The sequence below is a fragment of the Podarcis gaigeae genome (assembly GCF_964106915.1).
Source record: "Podarcis gaigeae genome assembly, chromosome: 12".
Lineage (NCBI taxonomy): Eukaryota > Metazoa > Chordata > Lepidosauria > Squamata > Lacertidae > Podarcis > Podarcis gaigeae.
In genome coordinates, this window is record NC_139688.1 from 21,393,601 (window position 1) to 21,417,954 (window position 24,354).

General features: G+C 41.2%; 2 protein-coding genes and 1 long non-coding RNA gene across 5 annotated transcripts in view; 1 reads left to right on the plus strand and 2 right to left on the minus strand.

The window, feature by feature from the left end:
* Window positions 1-1,349: 1,349 nt before the first annotated feature.
* On the plus strand, window positions 1,350-21,850 carry MASTL (microtubule associated serine/threonine kinase like). 2 transcript variants are annotated; one of them, XM_083704748.1, is made up of 13 exons: window positions 1,406-1,622; window positions 2,859-2,996; window positions 3,442-3,581; window positions 4,210-4,298; window positions 6,045-6,151; window positions 6,709-6,853; window positions 8,530-8,702; window positions 10,029-11,231; window positions 14,088-14,223; window positions 15,094-15,108; window positions 18,298-18,411; window positions 18,497-18,598; window positions 19,379-21,850. In XM_083704748.1, the coding sequence occupies exons 1-13, from the start codon at window positions 1,419-1,421 to the stop codon at window positions 19,534-19,536; spliced, it is 2,724 nt and encodes a 907-aa protein (XP_083560874.1). In that variant the 5' UTR covers window positions 1,406-1,418; the 3' UTR covers window positions 19,537-21,850. The 2 variants fall into 2 exon arrangements, with proteins under 2 accessions (XP_083560875.1, XP_083560874.1); XM_083704749.1 differs by lacking the exon at window positions 15,094-15,108 and having other exon boundaries at window positions 1,350-1,622.
* On the minus strand, window positions 16,332-18,375 carry LOC310828152. The gene is made up of 2 exons (XR_014556728.1): window positions 18,242-18,375; window positions 16,332-17,250 (listed from the first exon to the last, which is right to left on the minus strand). It is a non-coding gene; the product is annotated as an uncharacterized lncRNA (long non-coding RNA).
* ACBD5 (acyl-CoA binding domain containing 5) overlaps window positions 21,191-24,354 on the minus strand; it is a gene marked incomplete at its 3' end in the record, with an annotated part of 32,139 nt that continues 28,975 nt past the window's right edge. For both annotated transcript variants that reach the window (XM_083704952.1, XM_083704954.1), the window contains one exon: window positions 21,191-23,368. In XM_083704952.1, coding sequence (XP_083561078.1) covers window positions 23,356-23,368 — 13 coding nt within the window. The remainder of the gene's footprint in view (window positions 23,369-24,354) is intronic.

Consider the following 24,354-nt stretch of genomic DNA (forward strand, 5'->3'; position numbering starts at 1 on the left):
CCCTATGTGGAGGCTGGGGACTGAACCTGGGGCCTGTATACAAGGTATATACAAGGTGTATACAAGCTGTATACAAGATCTTAACATTGAGCTATAGACCTTCTCCCAAAACCACATTTGGCCTTGAACTCAGTAGCAATTTATAAATGCTAATATTTATATAGACAGATTATATACAAAATGACACACACAGCAACATATTTATTATGGTACAATCTTTCATTGACCCACAGTTCACGGCATCAAATACATAAAGTGTTATCTTCAACTGACAGGTAAAAGCTGGGGTTAAATGACAACGAAATGCAAAATGTGCATTTTTCAACAACGACATCTGCTTTATTCAGTGCATTTTTCTAAAAAAATATTTAGGGGTACTCTCATTTTGACTCAATAAAATCACCATTTTATAGTCCAAATCGGAGAAAATAAATGCAGGAAATGGACAAAAGTACAAAGATTCACAAAATGGTTAGCGGTATGCATACCCCTAGAAAAAAAGCACTGGCTTTATTCATTTGAGTTGTCACAAAATCTATTTTTTACATTTTATTGACATTTAACCCTACTCTTTACACTTTGTTAAAACGTATACAATCACGTAAAAGTTTCCAATAACCCCCCTCCCCCACTCCAGGTTCCTTGACCTTTAATAGGTGCATGACATACAGCAATTGAATTGGTGATGCTTCATCCATTCCAATGGTGATATTAGACACCAATATCGATCTAATTTCTGCCTATCGCACACCCTTAAAGATAAAGGACTCCTGGACAATTCTATTCCCCGCCCCACCTCCACCCCATTGTTTTGTTTAGCATGCAGCCTGATGATGAGTTCAGGAAAACTTGAAAGCTTGCATGATATGATTGTGGTTGTTGGTTCTCTCCGGACAGAGCGATGAGGTGATGATTATTTTACTATTTATATGCCCCAGCCACTCCAGCAAAATATAAAAAACACCATAAAACATCAAGCATTAAAAACACCCCTTCCTTCAGATGTCCTCTAAAAGCCATATACTGTAGTTGTTTATCTGTTTGACATCTGATGAAACGAACACGCCCTGTCTCTTGAATATCAGACCAGCAGCCCCGCCCTGTGGTGTTGAAAAGCGACAATATCCTTCGCTTTTCGAAGTCCAACGGGAGGGCGAGAGATGCCGATGCTCAGCCGGAAGTGTTTGTCGAAAACCTCTTAATTCGAGTCTACCTCTACGACTTGGCCGGGTGTCCGGCGTGCGGACCGTTTCCACCCCTTTTTTTTCCAGTTGACGTCTGGCGTCATACGTACGCACGCTGGGGGGCGGAGCTTAGCTTTGAATTTGTCGCGGGGCGAAGCTGGGGCTGGGGCCGCGCCGGGTGGGGGGACGGGAGAGGAAGAGAGCGGGCGGAGGAGGAGGAGGAGGGAGGCGAGGATGGGGTCGGTGGAGCCGGCGGCGGCGCCTCCCCAGGACAGCAGCCTGCGTGAGGAGACGGCCCCCGGCTCGTCCCGGGCGAGGTGCGGTGCGGCGCCCCAGCCGCCCTCCATCGAGGACTTCGCCATCGTCAAGCCCATCAGCCGAGGCGCCTTCGGGAAGGTCTACCTGGGCCGCAAAGCGGGGAAGCTGTACGCTGTCAAGGTGAGCGGCCTCCGCGCTGCAGTGCCCACCGGCCTCCTTATGTTATTATTATTATTACTATTATTATTAGGGCCGGATTTAGGTTTGATGAGGCTCTAAGCTACTGAAGGTAATGGGGCCCTTTCTATGTCCAGCTGTCCTTTGTCAACAACAAATTGTCGCTGTTTTTTGTGTTGAATATATGCTATACAGTGGTACCTCGGGTTACATACGCTTCAGGTTACAGACTCCGCTAACCCAGAAATAGTACCTCGGTTTAAGAACTTTGCTTCAGGATGAGAACAGAAATCGTGCTCCGGCAGCACGGTGGCAGCAGGAAGCCGCATTAGCTAAAGTGGTCTTCAGGTTAAGAACAGTTTGAGGTTAAGAACGGACCTCCAGAACTAATTAAGTACTTAACCCGAGGTACCACTGTATGGTAATTTATGGACCTAATAGGTATCTAAAGCCATTTGCACATAACAAATAGGACCCTACACAACACAAAACATTGTTGCTATATGTAGGTTTTATTTTATTTTTTATCTTATATTTTGGAAATGTACATCCAGGTTTTTTTCCTTTAAATTTTTTTGGGCCCCCAAGAGAGTGGGGCCCTAAGCTATAGCTTGTTTAGCTTATACCTAAATCCGGCTCCTCTTCTTCTTCTTCTTCTTCTTCTTCTTCTTCTTCTTCTATATTTTTCATCTGTTTGCCATCTGACTGGTGCCTTCCCGCCTCCTTGAGGGTGGAGGCCAGAGACAGAGACTTTTCTGTGGTGGCTCCTAGCCAAGGAGGCCCCGCCTACAGGTGTCACATGCTGTCAGTTATGCTCCAGGCCTCCTTCCCCTCTCCCCACAACTATTTCCGCAAGCTATTAATAACAGCAAATATACACTTTCTTTCACTTTAGCTAGACACTCATTGGGGTTCAATTGGCTGTTACTGTTTCGGAATGCATTCTTAACTAGGTCCACTCAGAAGGCCTGTTGAATTCAGTAGGGCTTACTCTCAGGTAAGTGAGTTGAGACTAGCCCCTAGGTTTCAGATTTGCTGTATTAGCTTGTATGCCTTTATTTTACCAGCTATCAGTAATAGCATTTTCAGTTATTTCTTACTACTTGGTTTGATATGCTGGAAACGTAAGTATCTGTTGAAAGTGTGACATATTGGATAGATGAAAACATTTTAAAAAGCAAACAAACAATGAATTCCTCCCTCTTCTGTTTATCAACCTATTCATGTATTGCTTTACAGGTAGTAAAAAAAGCTGACCTGATCAATAAGAATATGGTCCATCAGGTGCAGGCAGAGAGAGATGCCCTGGCTCTCAGTAAAAGTCCTTTCATTGTGCACTTATACTACTCACTTCAATCTGCCAACAATGTCTACTTGGTGAGTAAACTACTTACAGTGCCTTAGGGCAGCTTCCAAAATATGCTCCCCAACCAGTTTTAGAAAAGTCTGTCTTCTTTGAAAGGTAGCATTTAAAAACATTTCAAATTTGTTTTTTGTTTTCTGTTCTCTTCTTGACCAACTTTGACCTTTTTTCAGGATAGTCAACTTGGAAAAGAAACAAGCTGTAGAGACCCCAAGTATATCTCTGTATTAAGGCACCATTGATTTGGCCCTTTTAAAAATCCCCATAATTTAATTTCCTTTTCTGCCTATATCATGACTTCTGACATGGCCTCTCTAGAAACTGGCATGCATTCTAGAAAACAGTAATATAAGGAAATCAGGAACTTCACCCACACTCCAAGCATAGAATTATAATAGATGTTATCTCTGATCTAAGAGCACAATGAATGTCTTTTATAGTAACATTTTTCACTGGCAGGTAATGGAGTATCTCATTGGTGGAGATGTTAAATCTCTTCTTCACATATACGGCTATTTTGATGAAGAAATGGCAGTGAAGTATATTTCTGAAGTAGCACTGGCTCTTGATTACCTTCACAGGCATGGGATAATCCACAGGTAAAATTGGTTTTTGATGCCTTTCTTGCTGCATTTCATTCCACTTTTAGTTGAGACCAGGGAGACTGCAGGTGTTTAAACAAGGCAGAATTGAATTCCCCTCTTATGTTACTTTTAATGTCAGTCTAGCTGTTGCCTTTGCAGTTCAACACAGTTCCTCAAGGAATCAAATCTGTCACTTAGCTTGTTCTCCTAATGGTATTTTGTTTTCCAGTAAATGATATTAACATAAATGCAAAACCTCATCAAAGGAAGAAAAAATCCTATGCACCTGTTGAGGTGTCTTGCTGGAGTTTACACTACCACCTCCTTATTGGGTTTTTGTTTTGTTTTGTTATTTATTGCATTTATATCATACTTAATGGCAAAAAATAACCCTACTAACATAGGACAAATATTCCCTCCTCTTTTGAAGCACAGGGATTCGTGTCCTTCACATGCAAACTTATTAGACTTATTTCTTATGAAAGCTACTTGGTGCATAGACCTGCTGATCTAGCATGGATGAATGTTCCTTTGATAGTTTTTTGTGGGAAGTGGGGAGTGACCTCTGAAAACAGTGCCCCATGTTACAATAAGCCACCTGCATTTGTGCCTCAATGTTATTTCATTTTCTTTATACCTGCAGAGACCTGAAGCCAGACAATATGCTGATATCTAATGAGGGTCACATTAAGTTGACAGACTTTGGTCTCTCCAGAGTTACTCTGAATAGAGGTGAGACATGTATACACCGCAGCCCATCTCATGCGTACACATGTGTATATGTGTGTGTATCTAAGAGATGATTGGAATTCTCCCAGATATATATTGATGCTTAGCATTAGTTTAGATGTACCAAGATTCATTGTTAACAAGTCTGCCTTGTCACCTGTAGGTGACCAGACAGGGACATTTTTTTTCAGTTGGAGAAGTTCATTTTTTCCCTCCAGGTTGCTTGTGACAACTGCTTCAATCCTATAAACCGGCCTTTCCCAAACCTGAGGCCCTCCATATATTTTGGACTGCAGATTCCATCATCATTGACCATTGGTCATGCTGGTTGGGACTGATGGGAATGATCATCCAAAATACCAGGATGAGGAAAGCTGCTATAAACACTCACTAGCAAGTAGGATTCCTTGAATAGCAGGACTTGCTTCCTCGTAAACAAGCATAGGATTGTGCCGTAAGTTAAATGCTGGCACATGTGAAAGTCAAATAGTTTTTCAGGCTGGTTACTCTTACGGAAATATTTGCAAGGTGTAATGTAAGCATTTTTGTGCTTTTTCAGTTTAAGTTTTTCCCCCTGTAAAACTTCTTCAGTCTAATTCACATATATTTTTCATCTTCAGTAGCAATCCTGACCTTCCCTAGGTATATGCTTCTGTGTAGATCAAAAGAAGCAATTTCTTCAAGTTATTTTCCAAGAGCCACAGTGTGGGAACCGCTGCCAGCTATATGCAAAACAAGCCTCTTTAACATGCCTATATTTCTTTCTTATTTAACTGAACATTTGGAGAAGCTTGGAACTCTCCACATTGCCAAAAAACCAACATTGTGAGGAGCTGCTTTTCGTTTTACTATGCTCAAGCTTATGGAATTTAATAAAGTAATATTTTGGCTTGCAGTGACTTCTACTGGTAAGTGCAAGTATAAATAGCTAAACAATGTACTAAGATTTATACCATTTGATCAGATAATCCCCAGTGCATCTTACACAGATTATAACAATTCAGTACAGCACAATTAATTCCCTCAGGTGATGGGACATCCAAGGGAGATGTTGGGGGTGGAGGAAAGACTTGGATGTAGCGCTGGTTCAAATATAACACTAAGTCAGACCATGGCTTAGCACAAATGCACAAGTCTGAGGGTTCCTAGAGAGGAAATTGTGTGACCACTGTGCTCCTCCCCAGGACCTCTTGCTGACGTACCCCATAAGCTTAAGCCATGGTTTGGCTCAGTGTGTTATCTGAATCTGGGCTTGTGGTTTGTCTCCTCCAGCAGCCAGTGCAGGATTAAGCCCTGTCCTCCCTGCACCAGGGGGTGGATGGGAAATTGGCCTCAAAGCCCAAATCAGCCCCCCCTGGTGGCCAGAATTTCCCCACCTCTGCTGTAAACCTAAGCCTCTGTTGCAGCTTATCGTTTATCTGGAGCGAGACAAACCATGAGCAAAATGATGCCTTGGCTCGCAGCAGCTCAGTAGCAAGATGACTGAGGGAAGAGTGTTGTAGCTGCAGCATTTTCTCTCCAGGAACCACATATTCACACTAAATCATTGTTTGGCTTAGTGTTATGTACAAACCAGCTCATGATGTTAAATCATTTTCCCAACCTGGTGCTCCTATCACCATTTCTACTGTTCATATGGGGCCTATAGCCAAGTCTAAAGTTAGAGCTAAATGCGCTTCACTGCAGTCTAAAAATACTTTTTAAAACCAAATTATATAGTAGGTACTAATACTCTTACTCTTTCTTCAGAACTAAATATGATGGATATTCTCACTACACCATCCATGTCTAAACCTATGCAAGACTATTCACGCACTCCTGGACAAGTGTTGTCTCTCATCAGTTCCTTGGGTTTTGTAAGTAGACAAAATATTTTCCTGTTTCCCAGATGATTAGAACATAGGCAGCTGGCTTATACTTTTGGTCCATAAAGCTCAGTATTGTCCTCACTGACTGGCAGTTTCAGACAGAATGGTAGAAATTGATCCTGGGACTTCCTGCATGGAAAGCATGTTTCTCAGCCTGTGAGCACAACTCTTTTCCTGGTTCTAGTAAATTTCCTGAGAAAGTTCTCAATCTTTAAAAGTATTAGATAGTCCCTGAATTTCAGCTGACGTTTCCTTCTCCCTGTAAAGCAGGGATGGGGAGTCTATGGTCCTCCATATGTTGTGGACCCCAACTTCCATCAACCTCAGCTAACATGGCCAATAGCCAGGGATGATGAGAGTTCTTGTCCAGCAACATCTGGAGGCTACAACTTCCTTGTTCCTGGCATAAAGCATGTTACAAGAACCTTTTGGTGCAAAGATCCAGTTACATCAAGTGTGTATAGGATATGAAATAATAAAATGTTATGGACTGTCTTGTACCTGGTTGTTTGTGTATCTGTTGAACAAGCATCTCATTTTGACAGTATACCCCAGTGGCAGGGACAGTGCATGCACCTAGTCCAAGCCCTCTTTGTGGAAATACATCTCAGCTTTCTCAACGATTTGTTTCCCCGCTATCCGTGAACCACAAAGACTACAGTTCTGTGTCAAACAAGCTACTGAAAGCATGTAAGTATAAAAGAGTTTCCTATCTTCATGTGTCTAAATACTTTCTTGTGAATGCCCTTGCCATCAGAGATGTGGCAGGTGGTGGTTGGGGGAAGGGCCTTCTTGGTGGTGGTGACCCATTTTTGGAACATAGGCCATGGAACATATTGTGGTCTCCTTCCAGCTCCAGGTTCTTTTAACTTTTAATTTATTCATTATCATTTATGCTGCTTTTTGTGCAGCTTTGAGATTTGTGTGTGGTGGTGCTTTGTAGGTGCTTATTATTAGTACAGGCAACTCCCAATTTATGTAGGGGTTATGTGCATTTAAGTGAAATTGTGTATACCTGTATTTGAAACACCATTGAGAAAGCCTGCAAACACCCCATTCTGCCTCTACCCTGCCCCGTTCTGCCCCCTGTGGCGTTTGCCTCCTAGGATGGGTCATAAGGAAAGGGTTAAAATAGGTGTGATGTGATTGGCCAGTGAGAACGCAAGGGGGGAATAAAAGTTAGAGTAGGAGGTTTTGAAAGTCAGTTGAGGTTTGGGAGTTGATAGTTGAGGTTTAGGAGTTGAAGAAGGAAGAGGGAGGTTTTGGTGTGGGTTGGTAATAGTTGTATTGTGAGAGAGTGAGAGGAATTGGTAGGTGGAGTCAGATAGATAGTTGGAGTAATCAGTTTGGAGTTGTTAGGAACTAAGAATAAGAAACTGACAAGAGAAAAATTAACTCAAACCATAAGCTTGTTCCTGCATTTAAAAATAAACTTGATTATTTGTTTATGTTAACAACTGACTGGACTCCGTGTGTCCCCGTGAGATACATGGTGGTGGCAGCGGAAAAAGCAATTGCAGTGGTGGCACAGGGTCAACAGATGGTCAAATGTCCGGGGGCCCTGTGTGTGATCGCCACACCCCCTTTTGTGACACTTCCGGGTTCAGTGTGGTGTGCACGCATGTAGTCATGCACATATTGGACATGCCTAAAATGGTCACTGCCTGTATACTGTATTTCTGTATTGCAAGCTGCCCAGCAAGGTTTCTGGTGGCTGAACCCAAAGAAATTCAGATATACAGAACTAGGGTTCACACTGTTTTATTGAAATAGTCTTTAAACTTTTGAGATTTGGGGCCTGTCTTAGCCTCAGCCTTCAACAGAGAAACCAAATTGCTGTGATGTGAATGCAGTTTTATTCTCCAGGATAGAAGGGTGGGCATTCTAGATGCCTTGACTGCCTTGTTTTCTTTTCTCTTTCATATTATTTATTGAGATTGTTTCTTTCCTCCAGATAAGTGGCTAATCTTAGTGCCAGTGTAATGTAGCGACCAAGTGTAGCAACCACGTTCACCGGGCAGAACTCCATATTGCACACAAATCCCATTTCCCCCTTTTTGTCTTTTGACTGCATTCATATTACTGCTTTTTATAGCTTGATTGTATTTTATAATAATTGAAAGAAGACATTGCTTCGTTGCCACTTGCATAATGTACTTCTATTGTATTATTCATATTGAATGTCACAGTAAGAATAATTATCAAGAATTCTTCTGGAATTGTGAGCAGGGGGCGGGCTGTAAGGCAGGGCAAGCTGATAGTTACATACTTTTTCTAGTCTTCCCTCACTGTTGAGCTGATTTGCCATGAAACTGGCTACAGTGCTTTTTGTGTCTTCATAAAAACATGAATTGCTATTTCTGAAGGTTTAGATTCTTCGGCTATAACACCAGGAATGCCTGTGAGGAGTCTGACCCCAACTCTGCATCAGTGCAGGAAAAGGTTTGGGACCTCCAGCGCCAGTAGCCATTCCCGCACCCAATTATCCAGCATGGAGTCAGAGTGCTGCAGCAGCCCCAGGTGGGAAAAAGACGTGCAGGTCAGGACAACTTCTTTTCTTTCTGATGGTTTCTTTTTTTTTCCTTCCTCTAACTTTCCTCTAAATAAATCATTCAGAATCTACCCTGTGAGGAGGGCATTGTACCACATTCCAAAGCCTAAAAAAGTTAACCTCCCAGAAGGGCAGTCCTTAAACCTTCTATCTTCTTGGGCTTTTCAGTACAGGTACAAGCAGATATAGTAATCCTAGGGCTCACATAACCTCCTCCTGTTCCCCTTCTTTCAAACATGCTGCTGTGCAAAGAAACACAAGCCCCAAACTAGGTCCAGCTCCGAGGGCCTTCTGGCGGTTCCCTCGCTGCAAGAAGCCAAGTTACAGGGAACCAGGCAGAGGGCCTTCTCGGTAGTGGCACCCGCCCTGTGGAACGCCCTCCCACCAGATGTCAAAGAGAAAAATAACTACCAAACTTTTAGAAGACATCTGAAGGCAGCCCTGTTTAGGGATGCTTTTAATGTTTAATAGGTTATTGTATTTTAGTGTTTTGTTGGAAGCCGCCCAGAGTGGCTGGGGAAACCCAGCCAGATGGGCGGGGTATAAATTATTATTATTATTATTATTATTATTATTATTATTTTCTTGGAGCAACAAATCAAGTTCTGCTTTCACATAGGGTCTAAATAGAAAGATTATGGTGCTGCTGTAAGAATGAAGAAACCTTAGATCTGCTCTTGATTTTACGATGCATAGGAGATTTGGAGTAAGGGGAAAAGGAGCATCGCCAGAACAGGCACCTAGGACTTCCTTGCTGTACGATTACACAGCTCTTTTTTTAAGTGTAATGTATGTGCAGCAGAGTGTATTGTTCGTAAAGTGTTTTATTCCACCTGTTAAGTGTTCAGTATGGTGAATATGATTTTGGCTGGGAAAATGCAAACTAGAAACCACCATGATTAAGGACTGCCCCTTTCTATACAAATCTTCTTGGGCACTCAGGTCTGTATTGAGGGCCCAGTTCTATTCTCTCTCCTGCCCCCTTCCACCCCAGAAGCTATCTGAAGTATGATGTATCACAAAGCAAAGCCTTCTCAGTCTTGGTGCCTAGATTTTCAAGCAAGCAGCCAAGACCAAACCCTTTCTGCAAGCACTTGAATTGGAGGGCAACAGTTTTGTGTTGCTGTTGTATTCCTTTTAATTGTGTATGGTTTTTGTTTTAATCTACTGCAAATTTAATATACAGTATGTTGTCAAGCTGCCCTGGGACAGGGGGTCTCGACTAAAAGGAGGATTGGGAATAGTGTAATAAGTTTGTATAATTTATTAATTCGTTTAAGCATTTTCATACATTTGGAAGTACTTGATTTTCAGGAAGCAGAAGATATACTCTCATCTGCCCCAGGCAAAGAGAATGTACCAGAGAAAGCCAAGGATACAAATTTTCTGCTTGTCAATGATGCTAAAGGCTTAAAGCAGAAAACACTGGAGTCTGTCATCTCCCCTATTGGTAGCAATGACTCTGGGAACAGGCGCAAAGGACGGATTGGACATTTTGACACATGTGATATTTCTATAAGGACTAGCGCTATCAAAGACCTCGGCCGAAAATGTCTTTCAGAATATAAAGAATGGGAAGAAAAGGGCTGTACAGAACAACCTGCTCTGACTAAAAAGGTTGCAAAATCTAGTTACCACTTGTCCCTTTTGGGAGATAAGGAGACAATGTTGGAGATGCGAGGTGTCAAAAGATCTTTTGAATCAATTGACACCAGCCCTTCACAAGAACGGATCCTTGCCAAAAAAAGCAATTCAGAATACAAACGGGGCTGTAAAATTCCAGAGAAACAAAGCACAGGTTTAACAACTGAAATCTGTTCTTTAAAACTTGATGGACACCTGCAAGAGACCTGTACAAATGAAGCTCAAGCAAAAGACTGCTGTTGCACTGAACAAAACAGGGGTTGCAAACCAGCCAATCCTTTAATAGCAAAGAATCTCATGCACGATCTAGATGCAGATTGTGAAAAAAATGAGAAAAAGGAACACATGAATTCCAGTTTCTTATCCATTGATGATGAAAAGCCTTTAGCAAGCATGAGTGTAGACTCGGATCTGTCCCTTCGAGAAGTATCTACTGCAGAGAGTCACTTGGAAAAGCGCCTTTCCGATTTTGATGGAAGCATTAAAGATCTCACCTTTGAGGAGCTAAAAACAGAGAACATGTCAACAACATCACCTTATTGCCCAGATGCCTTGCCAAGAACTGAAGAAGTACATGCTGTCCAGGAGAGCAAACCATTGTATCATGAGCAGGATAGAAACCTGAAAGGTGTCACTGAAATGCACACTGACAATAACTGCTCTTCATCTGTGGAGATGAAGGCACTGAAACTCTTAAAGAAAAATGTGGTTGCTTTTCGGAGTTACAACAGTCAGATCAGTGTGTCTAATACATCTGAGCCTTCGAGAATTAGCTGGATGACTGTAGAAGGAATGGATATCTCTGCTTGCAGTGGCTCTTATCCCATGACTGTTACACCTGCACAAAAGGGAGCACCTTACAACGTATTTCAGGTAGGTACTAAACAGGCTTATTGAACATTGTGCAGTATCAAAGGGCCACTTGATACAAGTCAAATGCCCTTATTGAAGGGACAAGAGTTAGAGCTGCCTTTTCAGTTACCGTATTTTTCGCTCTATAAGATACACTTTTTTCCTCCAAAAAAGTAAGGGGAAATGTGTGTACGTCTTATGGAGTGAATGCAGGCTGCGCAGCTATCGCTGAAGCCAGCAGAGCAAGAGGGAGAGCTGCACGGCACCTCTTGTTGTGATGCCTTCAGAGCGATGCACGATGAGGGACGGAAGGGAGCCCTTATGGAGCCCCTTCCGTCCCTCATCCTGCTTTGCTGGGAAGCCAGCAGACCAAGAGGTGCTGCACAGCTCTCCCTCTTGCTCTGCTGGCTTCAGCAGAGCAGCGCAGCGCCTCATCAGCGAAGCAGGAGGAGGAAAGGAAGGAGCTCCGTAAGGGCACCCTTCCTTTCCTCCTCCTCCCGCTTCACTGAAGAGTGTCGCTTCGTCTCGCCTGCCTCCTCCACTTCCCCCAGCAGGGACAACGCTGCTAGGTGGCCAGCAGATCCAGCTTCCCCAAAGGGGCGGACGGACCGCAGGCTCCTTAGCCTGATCCTCCCTCCTCCTTCCTCTTCCAACAACATTTGATTCATAATGGTGTATTTGAACATAACACTTGATTATAAGGCAAATAACCAAAGTGATTTAGAAAAAATTAACTCCCCCCCCCAATACTTTGCAATATGAAAATATTGAAAAAAATGGATACATCACTGGTGATATTTCTTGGCAGAAGGAACAGGCTCTAGCCGTTCCACATCTTAACTCATTCCTACACAGATTTAGAAGTTGTGAGTACCTTGTATGTACTTTGGTGAAAATGTGTATGACCACACCATGGGGAATTTACTGCCAGTCAATGGGCGCCACTTATGTGTTGAAATAGGTTTTGTGTATTACAGTATAATTTCCCGCGCAGGGAAGTCATTATGTGTGAAATGGTTGTAGGCTTTGTGGGAGGTTCTGAAGGAAGCAGTTAACTTGAAGAAGAGGGTACTCATTTCTTCTTTTCATTTGGTGACAGTTTAGTTGAATGTAGATTCCATTCACACAAACGACAAATTAGTGGGTGCAACTAAGCAAAGTCCTCTTCTTACGTATGAACACATGATGAGGCTTTCCGATCTTAAGTGGGCTAACTCAGCTTTATACAGTGGTACCTCGGGTTACAGATGCTTCAGGTTACAAATAGTACCTTGGGTTAAGAACTTTGCTTCATGATGAGAACAGAAATTGCGCGGCGGCAGCGGGAGGCCCCATTAGCTAAAGTGGTACCTCAGGTTAAGAACAATTTCAGGTTAAGAATGGACCTCCAGAACGAATTAAGTTCTTAACCCGAGGTACCACTGTATGCTAATGCACACAATGGCCAAACCCCCAGCCCTTTATGATGTACACGTATAATGATCTTTCCACGGGAACATGAACTGTGGTCAATCAGAATTTATGTTTCAATATGGGGAGCCCAATGCACGTGCATCTATGCAGAGCTCCTTTTGGACTGATGTCAGTTGTGCATTGGCTGTGGTAGTGGTACATGTCAACCATGCATATTAGTATCTAGAGGGTGGAGTTAGTCCATTTATGCACAATCCCTTTCACATGCTTATACTGCTGTGAGTCCCGGAAGACCTGGTCACTGCCTTGTAGGCCTTTTCCACCTGGTCTGGGAGGGCAGGGCCCTGACTTAACTCCAACTACAAAAGCTGAGGCTGCTGAACAGACTCTTGGGCTGGCGTGTTATTTGGGGATTTTTGTTGTTGGAGGTTTCTGTATCTTGATTTTAGATCTTATGGCTTATGTGGAAATTATTCAGTTTGGTTGTGTGTTTTTGATGTTTTATTTATTGTTTATGACCACTTTTGTTATGTTGCAGTTACTTATTTCTTATACGTTGTAAGCCACCTTGAGCATAGTTTGAACTGTGGAAAGCCGGCATCCAAATACAATTACAAATCTGTTTTGTTGACAGATTTTGCTCTCTGTGGCTGTTGTGCATTTTCTTCAGTGCTGTTTTAGGTAGGAAGAGCATCTTGGTCAAATGGTGCAGTTTAGTCTTAGTGATGTTCATGCCTTAAAAATGAACACGTTTTACTTTCTGGATACATAAACAGTGCCTCCTATGTTTTTATGGATTAACTATAATTACTGCTAAAAGCTGCATATAAAACTGATCATAGAGGGCATTGTTGAAAAATACATCCCTGGAAGTCATTGGGTTAAGACTAATCAATAAGAGTTGCTGGTGGCCTCTTTGAAGAAGGGTGAGAAGTTCCCAAGAGTAGATCTTATGGGAGAGATGCAGTTCCCAGGCACATCTTTCAGTCTTCATGAGTGCATCTCTTCTATAGATTTGATACATCCATAGCTTCATTGGCCTTGAGTGGTTGGTCTAGCTTCATAATGGATTCTAGAAATAAAGATTCAGAACCTCTCGTTCCTTTCACACTCACTGTTCATGTGTAGCAAGAGGCCTTGATAAGACAAATGTCATTTATTATTAAAAAACATTTAAAATGTTCATATTCAGTGAAGGCATTTCTTAATGGAATGTGAGAAAGACTTGGCACAAAAGGAGGCAATTGGAAAACCTTTTTGCTTGAGAAGTCCTCATTAGGATGAGGTAGTAATGAACACTTTGGATTCACATGAGTATTGAGAGGCTTAGATTCAGAGGGTCCATCATTGCTGGATGCTTTTTCGGCTCCGCAGTTCAAGTAATTGAGCCTGCAGCCAGTGTGAAAGTAGGAACTTATAGCTTGTTTGATACCTGTGTTTGATATATCTATTCTTGGACATCAGACCCCTCAAGGAAACAGTGGTACACCATACAGGACCCCCAAGAGTGTCCGAAGAGGAGCTACTCCAGTAGAGAGAGAACGCATTTTAGGAACCCCTGACTACTTGGCACCCGAGCTCCTCTTAGCAAAGGCTCATGGTAAGCAAACTGCAGTATAATTTAATGTATCTGTTACACACATTTTCTCATTTTTGTAGTGAGATCTGGCTCACTGAAGTTGACAGCACTTTGTTGTTAGACATTACTGGAATCTGTGTTTAACCTTAGAAGTTCCTAAGGGTTAAGGGTGTTTTCTTTTCCTTATTTAGTCTTCCATTGCACTATTATCCTAAAAGTTTCCTAAATTCAATTTTCTTTGCACAGGTGGGAAGAAAAGTGAAAGTTTTTGCTTTCAGTGTTTCATTAAATCACAATTATGGATGGTCTAAATTCCATTGCAGATGATTTTGAACTATGATTTATTCCCACATTGGGGTGGAACAAAACAGGATCAAACCATGGGTTAATAGTTTGGTTTGTTCTCCTGGCTAGGTTTTTCTGGATTTGCACCAGTTCAGAATGACAGGAAGAAAAATGGTTATGACCCAATGCAAGAGAAACAAGTGCATAAGAAAATATGGTTATCCTTAACTAGCTGCTTTTTGTATGTGCACTGTTAGCTTAAGCAGGTGCATTCATACATACAACCCTTGAGTTGCACCCTGGAGCAGTATAGTTTGCAAGTATTGCCATTGGCTCCTGCAAAATTTATAAAGCGTCCTCTAATCTCTGCTAGTATGTGATAAATAGACAATGTAGAAAATATTCATTGTGCGTTTATATATTAAGTTAACCATTTTAAGGAAGCAAAGCTAGGATACTTGTCTTTAGAAAAATACCATGTGTTGGTGAATTTGTAAAAAAGTTACTCATTAGAAAAATGTTAAAACTGAGTGCAATGTAATGAAGTTTTTAATATATATTTATCAAAATGTTTCCCTGGTATTTTTTTATTTTTTTTACACACAGGAGTTCAGGTCACTGGTAAGTTTTATTATAGCACTTAATAGAACAGTCAAAGCATAATTTGATCACACCGTTTAAGATGAAAGAAAGTGAGAAATCCGCATGACTTGGCATATAGTTGTACTGTATCTGCTTCTGCTGCTGCATCTTTTCCCTATTCCGTCAGGGAAAGGGGCGGGGTAGAAATAAATAACTATACAGCAGCGGCAACAAGAAGTAATAAAAACACCGCGGCATCTTAATGTCCAGCACATTCAATATGGCATAAGACCCATTCCATGGAAGATCTTGAATTCCATTGTTCTTCTTTCCAGGCCATACTGGCAATAAGTAAAACATTTCTTTGTCCTTCCTTTCTTGCTTACAAATGCCGTGTTGTAATCCTAGTAGAGTGCTCCATTCTTTTGTTTTCTGAAGCCTGCTGTATAGAGATGATGATGATGGTGGTGATATTTTAAAGAACAATTCTCATGTGGAGGGTGGAAACCTACTAATTCCTTTTACCACTCTTAATTGCAGTTAGTAGGTCTGTCCTGCAAAGGTTAACATGCAGTAGCAATAGCACATAACTAATCATCTGAAAAATCTGTGGAATTAATGTTGTCTTCTCACGGGAGGAAACCAACATACCCAAGTTACAATCCTTCTTTTGAACATAGTTTCCCTATAATAGGACAATCTGGTTTCAGCAAAACACATACTAAACTAGAGCTGAGGTGGGCAAACTGGGTCCTGTGCTGTCTGCAGCTCCTTGTCTAGTCATGGATACCAAGAGGGATCCATCTACACTGGCACTTAAGACTGGGGTAAAGAAGTTGGTGTAATCTGCACAGATCCATCAGGGGAGAATGACAGCTTGATGATATATTGAAGCAGAGTCTAAGGACAGAATTGACAGGAAGAAAAGTAATAATGCTGGGAGTTATGGACACAGTGTCATTTATAAATGGAGAAGTGTGGGAATTGTGTGCCATTGGACTTTTAACCATATAAAGTTGTCTTGTAGTGAAAATCAAGGAACTTGTCTTGAAAAATGTGGCCATTTTTCAAATATGAAAGTTTTCTCAACACTTCCTATAGGATGTGATCTTATTAGACTTTGACAGCTTTATGCATATTCCTACTCCCCCCCACAAAAAAATCCTCTCACATTATTAAATGCTACTTGCTTCACTGATTGCTGGATATATATTTATTAGAAATCAAGAGGTAAACTGAATTGTAGAAAGAGGCTTTAGGTAACTTGATACACCTAGTTTTTATTTCATATGAAAACTACCATATTGATTAAATGAATGGGATGGTTTCTCATGTATATGCCCCTGACTATCTGCCGTTGAGTATTCAAATACAGATATAACATATGAACCAAACAATTTGTTACCAGCTGGCAGAAACTTCTGCAATTACCGAAGTTGCTGAGGTCTGATGACTGGGGTCATTCAGTTCACCTGTTGTATTCATGCACACAAGCACATACTCTTGGGTGCTTTCACCGCTGTGTACTGAGAACCCATTGGACAGTGGGGGTGGGTGAAACAGCAGGAAAATGTACCAGCATCTGCAGTGCAAGCAAGTTTTCAAAGCAAGTACATCCCTTCCTTCCTGACATGATGGGCTGTCTGGAGCTTTAGCTGTGCAGCAGCTGTAGGGTGCATGTTGCTTTTAATGGCTTGTGGTGTCTCAACAGCTTTGCCTGCTTGGTCTTTGACTGCACTTGATCAGTATTCAGTTTCAATAAGAGCATACCAATAGCCTGTTAAGATCAGGCCAGTGGCCCATCTAGCCCAACATCCTGTTCTCACAGGGGCCAACCAGATGCCTGTGGGAAACCAGGAAGCAGAACATGAGCATATGAACCCTCTCCCCTAGGGTAGTTTCCAGCAAGTGGGGGTTGGGTGTATTGCTGCCTCCAACTGTGGAGGGTAGAGCAAAGCCATCATGTCTAGTAGCCACAGATACCCATCTCTTCCATCAACTTGTCTGATCCTCTTTTAAAGCCACCCAAGCTTGGGGCCATCACTGCCCTCCTGGGGGAGCTGAGTGAAGAAGTATTTTTTTATCTGTCCTAATTCTTCCAACCTTCTCCTTCACTGGATGTCCACAAGTTCTAGTGTTATGAAAAGGGGGTGGGGCTTTTTTCTGTCCACCTTCTCCATGCTAGGCGTAATTTTGTAAACCTTAAAGCTGTCAAAGAGCAAGTAAGTGGAAGTTAGCCATATGTTGTCCTATTAGCACTGCAGAGAGAACTTCCTGTTGAGTCCGAGCTTCTCTGGTGCCTATTTCTACACTAGATATTCACATAAAGGTTTACCGTACTTTTCAGTGTATATCACGCCCCCATGTATAAGACACCCCCAATTTAGGGGGACTAAAAATTAAGAAAATGGGGAGAGATTGCCCAGAGTTGTTGAGCTTTTGGGGGAGAGGACTGCCCCTCCTAACATATGTATCCTGGCTGGCAGAAGCAGCCAATTGCCCGCCCAATTGCCGCAGCGACAGCCAATCAACACCACCCCTTGCCGCAGCCATCAATGACACACTGCTGACAATCTCTGGCTCGCAGCATAAACCAATCCCACATGTCCCCCCCCCATGTATAAGACGCCCCCCTATTTTAAACTTAATTTTAAGTAAAAGAAGTAGTCTTATACACAGCAAAGTACAGTATTTTTATAATAATGACTTGTTCTGTGCAATCATTAGTCAACTCAGAATTTATTTTGAATATGAGGCCCTAAATCAGTGGTGGCCAAACTTGTCCCTCCAGCTGTTTTGGAACTACAATTCCCATCATCCCTGACCACTGGTCCTGTTAGCTAGAGATGATGGGAGTTGTAGTCAAAAAACAGCTGGAGGGACAAGTTTGCCCACCACTGCTCTAAATGATGTGCTTGGTTCCTTTTTAAAACCTAGGAAATGCAGACTTTTGAGTTTTTCTTTGCTTACACAACTGGTCTTTGAAAGTCCCAGGGTGGTTTAGAATGGGAGGTGACTTGCTTTGCTCTGCCTTCCATCGTTTTAAGGAAACATTAACATATTGGGAATAGCAGAAGGGACAAGGGAAGGTGATTAGAAAACAATTTCTGCCTTGTATGCTGTTTTCATGAATAACAGGTGTTTGGGCACTCGGTATCTTCCCAGGCAATACACCTTTACATAATACCTCTCATGGTGGTCAATTTATATTGACTTTCTTCACTTCAGGTCCTGCAGTAGACTGGTGGGCACTTGGAGTTTGCTTGTATGAGTTTTTAACTGGAATTCCACCATTCAATGACGAAACACCACAACAAGTATTCCAGAATATTCTGAAAAGGGGTAAATTACCTTACTTTCAAGCAAAATTAATTTCAAAGGTTGCTGGTCCAGCATAAGTACAGAGATGTTTTGTGTGTGTTTCTAGATATTCCGTGGCCTGAAGATGAAGAGAAATTGTCAGATGGTGCTCAGAATGCAATAGAAGTTCTTTTAACCATTGAGAGCAGTAAGCGAGCTGGACTCAAGGGTTAGTATATGTTACTTATGTCTTTAATGTTACCATTATTATTTTTTTAGCAATTTAAAAACCTGCAGTTTGAGTACATATGTTATTGGAGGGAAGACTATCTGCTATAGCCATTTCTAGTCATTATGCATGAAGATGGTGAGCCCAACACTGTAGCTGCCAGGTTACAAAAATCACAACACAAGATGAAAATCCAGTGAAAGGCAAGAACCATTTTATTTATTCTTCCATGGAGCCCACAGCAGTGTATGTGGTTCTCGCCTCTCTTCTACCCTTGTAGCAATTCAAAATAGTAGGATAGGCTGAGATACAGCCACGGCTTGTTTAGTCAGCTTCATGGCTGAGCAGTGGTTTGAATCCCAGATTCCCTGAGCCAGCCTCACATTCTACCCACTACACCACACAGTCTTATTGATTCTTATTCTTGCTAGTGTGAATCTGGTTTATCAAATCCACACATCGTGGAGTTGCTGTCTAGAGACTGCTTCATATTGTGTAGAGCATGCAAGTTCTGGGAACAAAGTGCTGGCTTAGGGCTACCTACTGTAGAAAGAGAACTTTGATGAATGCTTTGCAAAAACATTTCAAATCTATAAGGGCAGGAGTACGTTGGCAAACCCTTACTAAGACAGACGTTTAATTTCAGTCTTATGACTCTAAATACAGTCAGACAAATTTAAGAAAAAATACATTGCAGACATCCAGAATCAGACAAAGAAGCTGGAAAGTGCAAGGTGTTCATGCAAAGAAATCTAACCTTTGTTAAAAAATTTATTCCAGAGCTGAAACTTCACCCCCTCTTTCATGGTGTGGACTGGGATAATCTGCATAATCAGACCATGCCCTTCATACCACAGCCAAATGATGAAACAGATACTTCCTATTTTGAAGCTAGGAATAATGCTCAGCATCTAACAGTATCTGGATTCAGCTTGTAGTACGGGAAAATGGAATTATTTTCCAGAGAACGGCACATTTAAGAAGCTTCCTTAACCTAAGTTTTACTCTCTATTTTCTAATGCACCTAAGTTTTTTAAAAACCTGATTTGCTTTTAACTCTGCATATATATTTATATATATTTCTTACAAGCTGTGTTGAAACCATTCATTCCAAACAGCTTCTGAACTATATTTTTAGTCTACTTACAGCACCTTATGTAAGTCTTTAAGTATTACGTATTTAATGGTGGTATAACACAGTGACACTGAACAAAATTTCAAACGTTGGGAGGAAGAGCTGCTTTGTTGTTGAATATACCTGGGAGGTTAACTGCATAGTGATTATTTTGGTGCCTCCAATTCAGCCACTTTACAGACTGAATTCAAAACTGTTTTCTGACTTTTCAAACTGTGCTGTAGAGCAGCCTGAAGATGCTCCTATCCCATTGTGTTCCACATACTTTAGGTAATTTGTATACTGCCTGCCTTGATGCTTAAGCTGCCAATGTACTAAATTATCTCTAATGTCATTGTCAAGGTCTGTTTCTCCCACCCACCTTACCTATGAACATTGTTTAGGTCCTCACCAATGCCATCAATCAGCCTATTACCTATCTAGTCAACTGTCATTTTATTTTTAATGTTGTTACCTATCTTTAATTCAAAATATTATCATGTTCAAAATGAAACTATCATCTGAATTATCTAGCAGTCATTACAGAGGTTATCCCACCTGTATAATGCCAGTTTTCTACCTGTAGGCAATATGAGTAATTCAGCAATTAACACCTTCCTACATACTGCTGCCAGTAAATGCAATTAATAAATGATAAAGGTGTGAAGTTATTCATTGATCTTAACAGCCCAGAATAAATGATTACACAATATTTTCAGCAGGTGTACTGGTATTCTGTAAGATGTATGGAGCAATGCTTTGAAACAACTGAGCTGTCAGTGCAAATGAATAAAATGAGAACTGTGAGCTAGCTTGCTCTCAGAGCCTACCTACTTTGCAATTCCCAGTTAGTTTCCTCCTTCATATAATCAGTGGTGATGGTATCTTCAGGTATATTCAACCTTTTCAGGCCCAGGACCCACTTTTAACCCACACATGGAGGCCCATTTCTTCATCTTTTACCATATATTTGCATGGTGACAGCGCTCCTGTTGTGACCCACCGTGGGGCAGGCCGTGACCCACTAGTTATTCTCAACCCACCAGTTGAACCCCCAATGGCTTATTAGAGAAAAGAGTCTCAAAACCTGACAATCTGCTGGAGTACTTACCTGTTCTGAAGACACACTACCTAGTTTGCATGCTGCTGTCACCCTCCACCCTTTGGGGAAGACTGAAAGTTTTGTTATTTCCACAACTGCTCTCCTACTTCCCCTTCCTTAAGCTGTGCCCTCACGTTCTGGTGAAAACCAGCTGTGACACAGCAGGAAGACTGTCCTTTTTAAGAAAGCGCATTTTCTGAAGCTGATCCCCTTCATCCTTGATGAGAATAAAGCAACTTGGAACAATTAGGACAAGAGTATTCTTATTGTCATATTACAACCCGGTCACTGTTTTGAAAACCTTGAAATCTTAAACTTCAAACAGGCCTATGTTACATTCATTCAATCACTCTTTCAGTTATAAAATGTCCTTTGATAATGCTCCTGTCATTCTTTATTAAATGTTATTTACAGTAGATTAAGATGAACTAACTTTTAAAACTTCAAAATCATGTTCTAGTAAACAAGGCAGAAATTCTAACTCCTGTAATTACATTATTTATATAGCATATAACAGGTATGAAGGTGCTTTTCTTCCAGACCTTGCCATCAGAGCAGATGCAACACTGCCCATGAGCTTTCTGTAATGCATCACTCGGAAGAGTTACACAGTGCAAAAAAATGTCACAGTCCAGAAATTACTTTAAAGTAGGTCAGTTGACTGCAGTAGGTTCATGAAGAAGTAAGCAGCTGTGGAGTTGCTGCTCTTTTCACAGGTCTAGAATACGTTTTTCTATTTTTTCAATACACAAACTGAAAAGCAATCACTTTAGGTTGATTTTTATAACATCATATAACGAAATGTAATGTTAGTTAATTGCTAGCTTTCTCGTTTGCTATAGAAAAGTCCCTTCTAGTTGTAGTCTGAGATGTTACTACTGAAATTATCAGGCTGTTATATTCAAATAGGTATCTAATCAAGTAGAAATCTAATAAAGTGACAATGCTAAAATTGTCTTGAAAGTGTTTAAAGGAAAGAGACTTGCACTTGTAAAGGGCCCGGGTATGAGAAAATGCCGCAGCAATTAGGTATGTATGTAAAAAATATTAAAACAATAGAAATATTGCCCTAAAGTTTTAAAAAACAATGGCCCTAGGCTGTAAATGCAACAAAAGATTGGGTGCTAACTGCTGCTTTAGAATACTCACATGTGCATGTGTGCACATGCAGACACACACACAGTGGTCTAAGCTGACAGTGCTGATTAGCCATGGGAGCAGGAAGGGGCTAACTGGCTTGAGTCAAGGGGCAAAATTACACTGACACCAGCTGAATCTGTGCCAGGACTGTCACTACTACTAACAGAAGATGGGAAGACTGAATGCTTGTCCCAATTTTTAAAAAAATCCTCCACACAGAAACATGGTAGGGAAAAGCTCTCTTTTTTTATTTAAAATAATGTGGAATTTCTGGTATGGAGGAACATTCAATCATACAAGCCTCACCTGCTGTATTTGGTAATAGTCACAGGTTTATAACCCTAGTGAGAAAATAGAGGCCCTTTTACCAGATCTAGCCTGCACATGTAGCACAGCTTAGTCACCTTTAAGGTGTATTGGATGCAGGATTTTCCTGCAGCAGCAGCTTCCTATTGCCCTAGCACTTGGCCAATCCATTCACAACAGCCCGTTTCTATACATTTCCTGGGACAGCAGTGTAAATTTTTAACATGCATTTTGAACACCTTCTAAATTAATATTATGCAACTTCTAAAACTGAACATTAAGGACTATTTACAATAAACTGTACTTACATTCTTGCTCCATTGATTTCAATAAGACGATGTAGGTTAGGGGGTGCCAGGGCCATTTTACGTACTTTATTCTGTGTACTCATTCTGAAGCTATCGTGCCATATTCAGACTCTGGCTGCTGGTCTAACAAATTAAGATGCTTGACTTGTTTTTTAAAGAAGCACTGATGGTCCCCCATGGAAGTACAATCTACAGCTTCAAAACCTTGATTTGTTTCCTAAAAAACTACCTCATCTATGTAGCAGCAATTTATATGTTAGATCTCCCAGAACTACAATGTTAATTGCAGTCATACAATCCAGATACTTGGACTATTCCAGACTTTAAAGTTTCCTCTGCTTATTGTATGTTTTGTATGCTATGTGGAAAGTCTTCTGCGGCATTATAAAATAAATCATGTTAAAAGTAACAATTCACAGGCTTTCATTATTGTTTTGTTGTTTTTCATTAATTGAAGGAAATTCTTCATTCCAGCTTTGGGAAGAAGAAACACTCTCAGTAGATGCTGCAGTAATAGCCTTCAACTCTACAGACTGTTCATCCAAAAAGTACATTCCAAAACAATTAATTTAGGGTTCATGTGATTGCTGGATGGGATAGTTGTATTTATTTGTAACCTAAGAGAAAGGGACCATTCATGTATGGTATGCCAGGTAGTGCAAAAGGAAAAAAATAGAAGAAAGATGTAGCCATCCCAGCATCTGCAGTTCTTGCAGGTCTCTTAAATTACTTCACCTTCCAGAGTCTCCATGTTAGCAGTCCTTAAGTAAAATCAGGAATTGAATCCTCAGTTCTGTTTTCTGAGAAGGGGAGAAGAAAACACCAACTTGAAATGCTATCCTAAGTATTTATTCTTAGCAGTCTGTTGAGTTTGATGGAACTGCAAGCAAAATTGCTACCCCAACACTTTCATTTACCCATAAACATTTTACAGTATTCTTGTTCTAAGCCTTAAAATGCTTAGAATTACATCATCCCTGATTAATACCATTTACTGTTTCACTTTATTCATTTTAATACTAAAATGAATAAGCTGCTTTACACATTTCTGTAACATGACCATTGTTGGTGAAATGTCCAGAAATTCAGCAGATACAAGGGCTCTTCAACTCTCTCTCATATTCATATATATATATATATATATATATATATATATATATATATATATAGTATATATTGTATATATAATATGTGTGACACGGGTGGCGCTGTGGTCTAAACCACAGAGCCTAGGGCTTGCCGATCAGAAGGTCGGTGGTTCGAATCCCCGCAAGGGGGTGAGTTCCTGCTGTTCGGTCCCTGCTCCTGCCAACCTAGCAGTTCAAAAGCGTGTCAAAGTGCAAGTAGATAAATAGGTAACACTCCAGCGGGAAGGTAAACGGCGCTTCCGTGCGCTGCTCTGGTTCACCAGAAGCGGCTTAGTCATGCTGGCCACATGACCTGGGAGCTGTACGCCGGCTCCCTCGGCCAGTAAAGCGAGATGAGCGCCGCAACCCCAGAGTCGTTCGCAACTGGACCTGACGGTCAGGGGTCCCTTTTATATATAATATATATACAAGGCTTGTCTTGGCGAAAAACTTTAGCGAAAAATTTTCAACAAAGAAATACTTATTGTTAATAGTTAGAATACATTCATGGCAAAATGTATTTCACATTAAGCTTGCGCTTCTAAATTCCTACCAAACAAGAGAAGTATTCCCCAAATTCAAGTGATACCAGGACAAATCTTCTATTTGTCTGTCCATTACTCTCATACCTAATAATAAGCCTGATGTCTTCATTATTT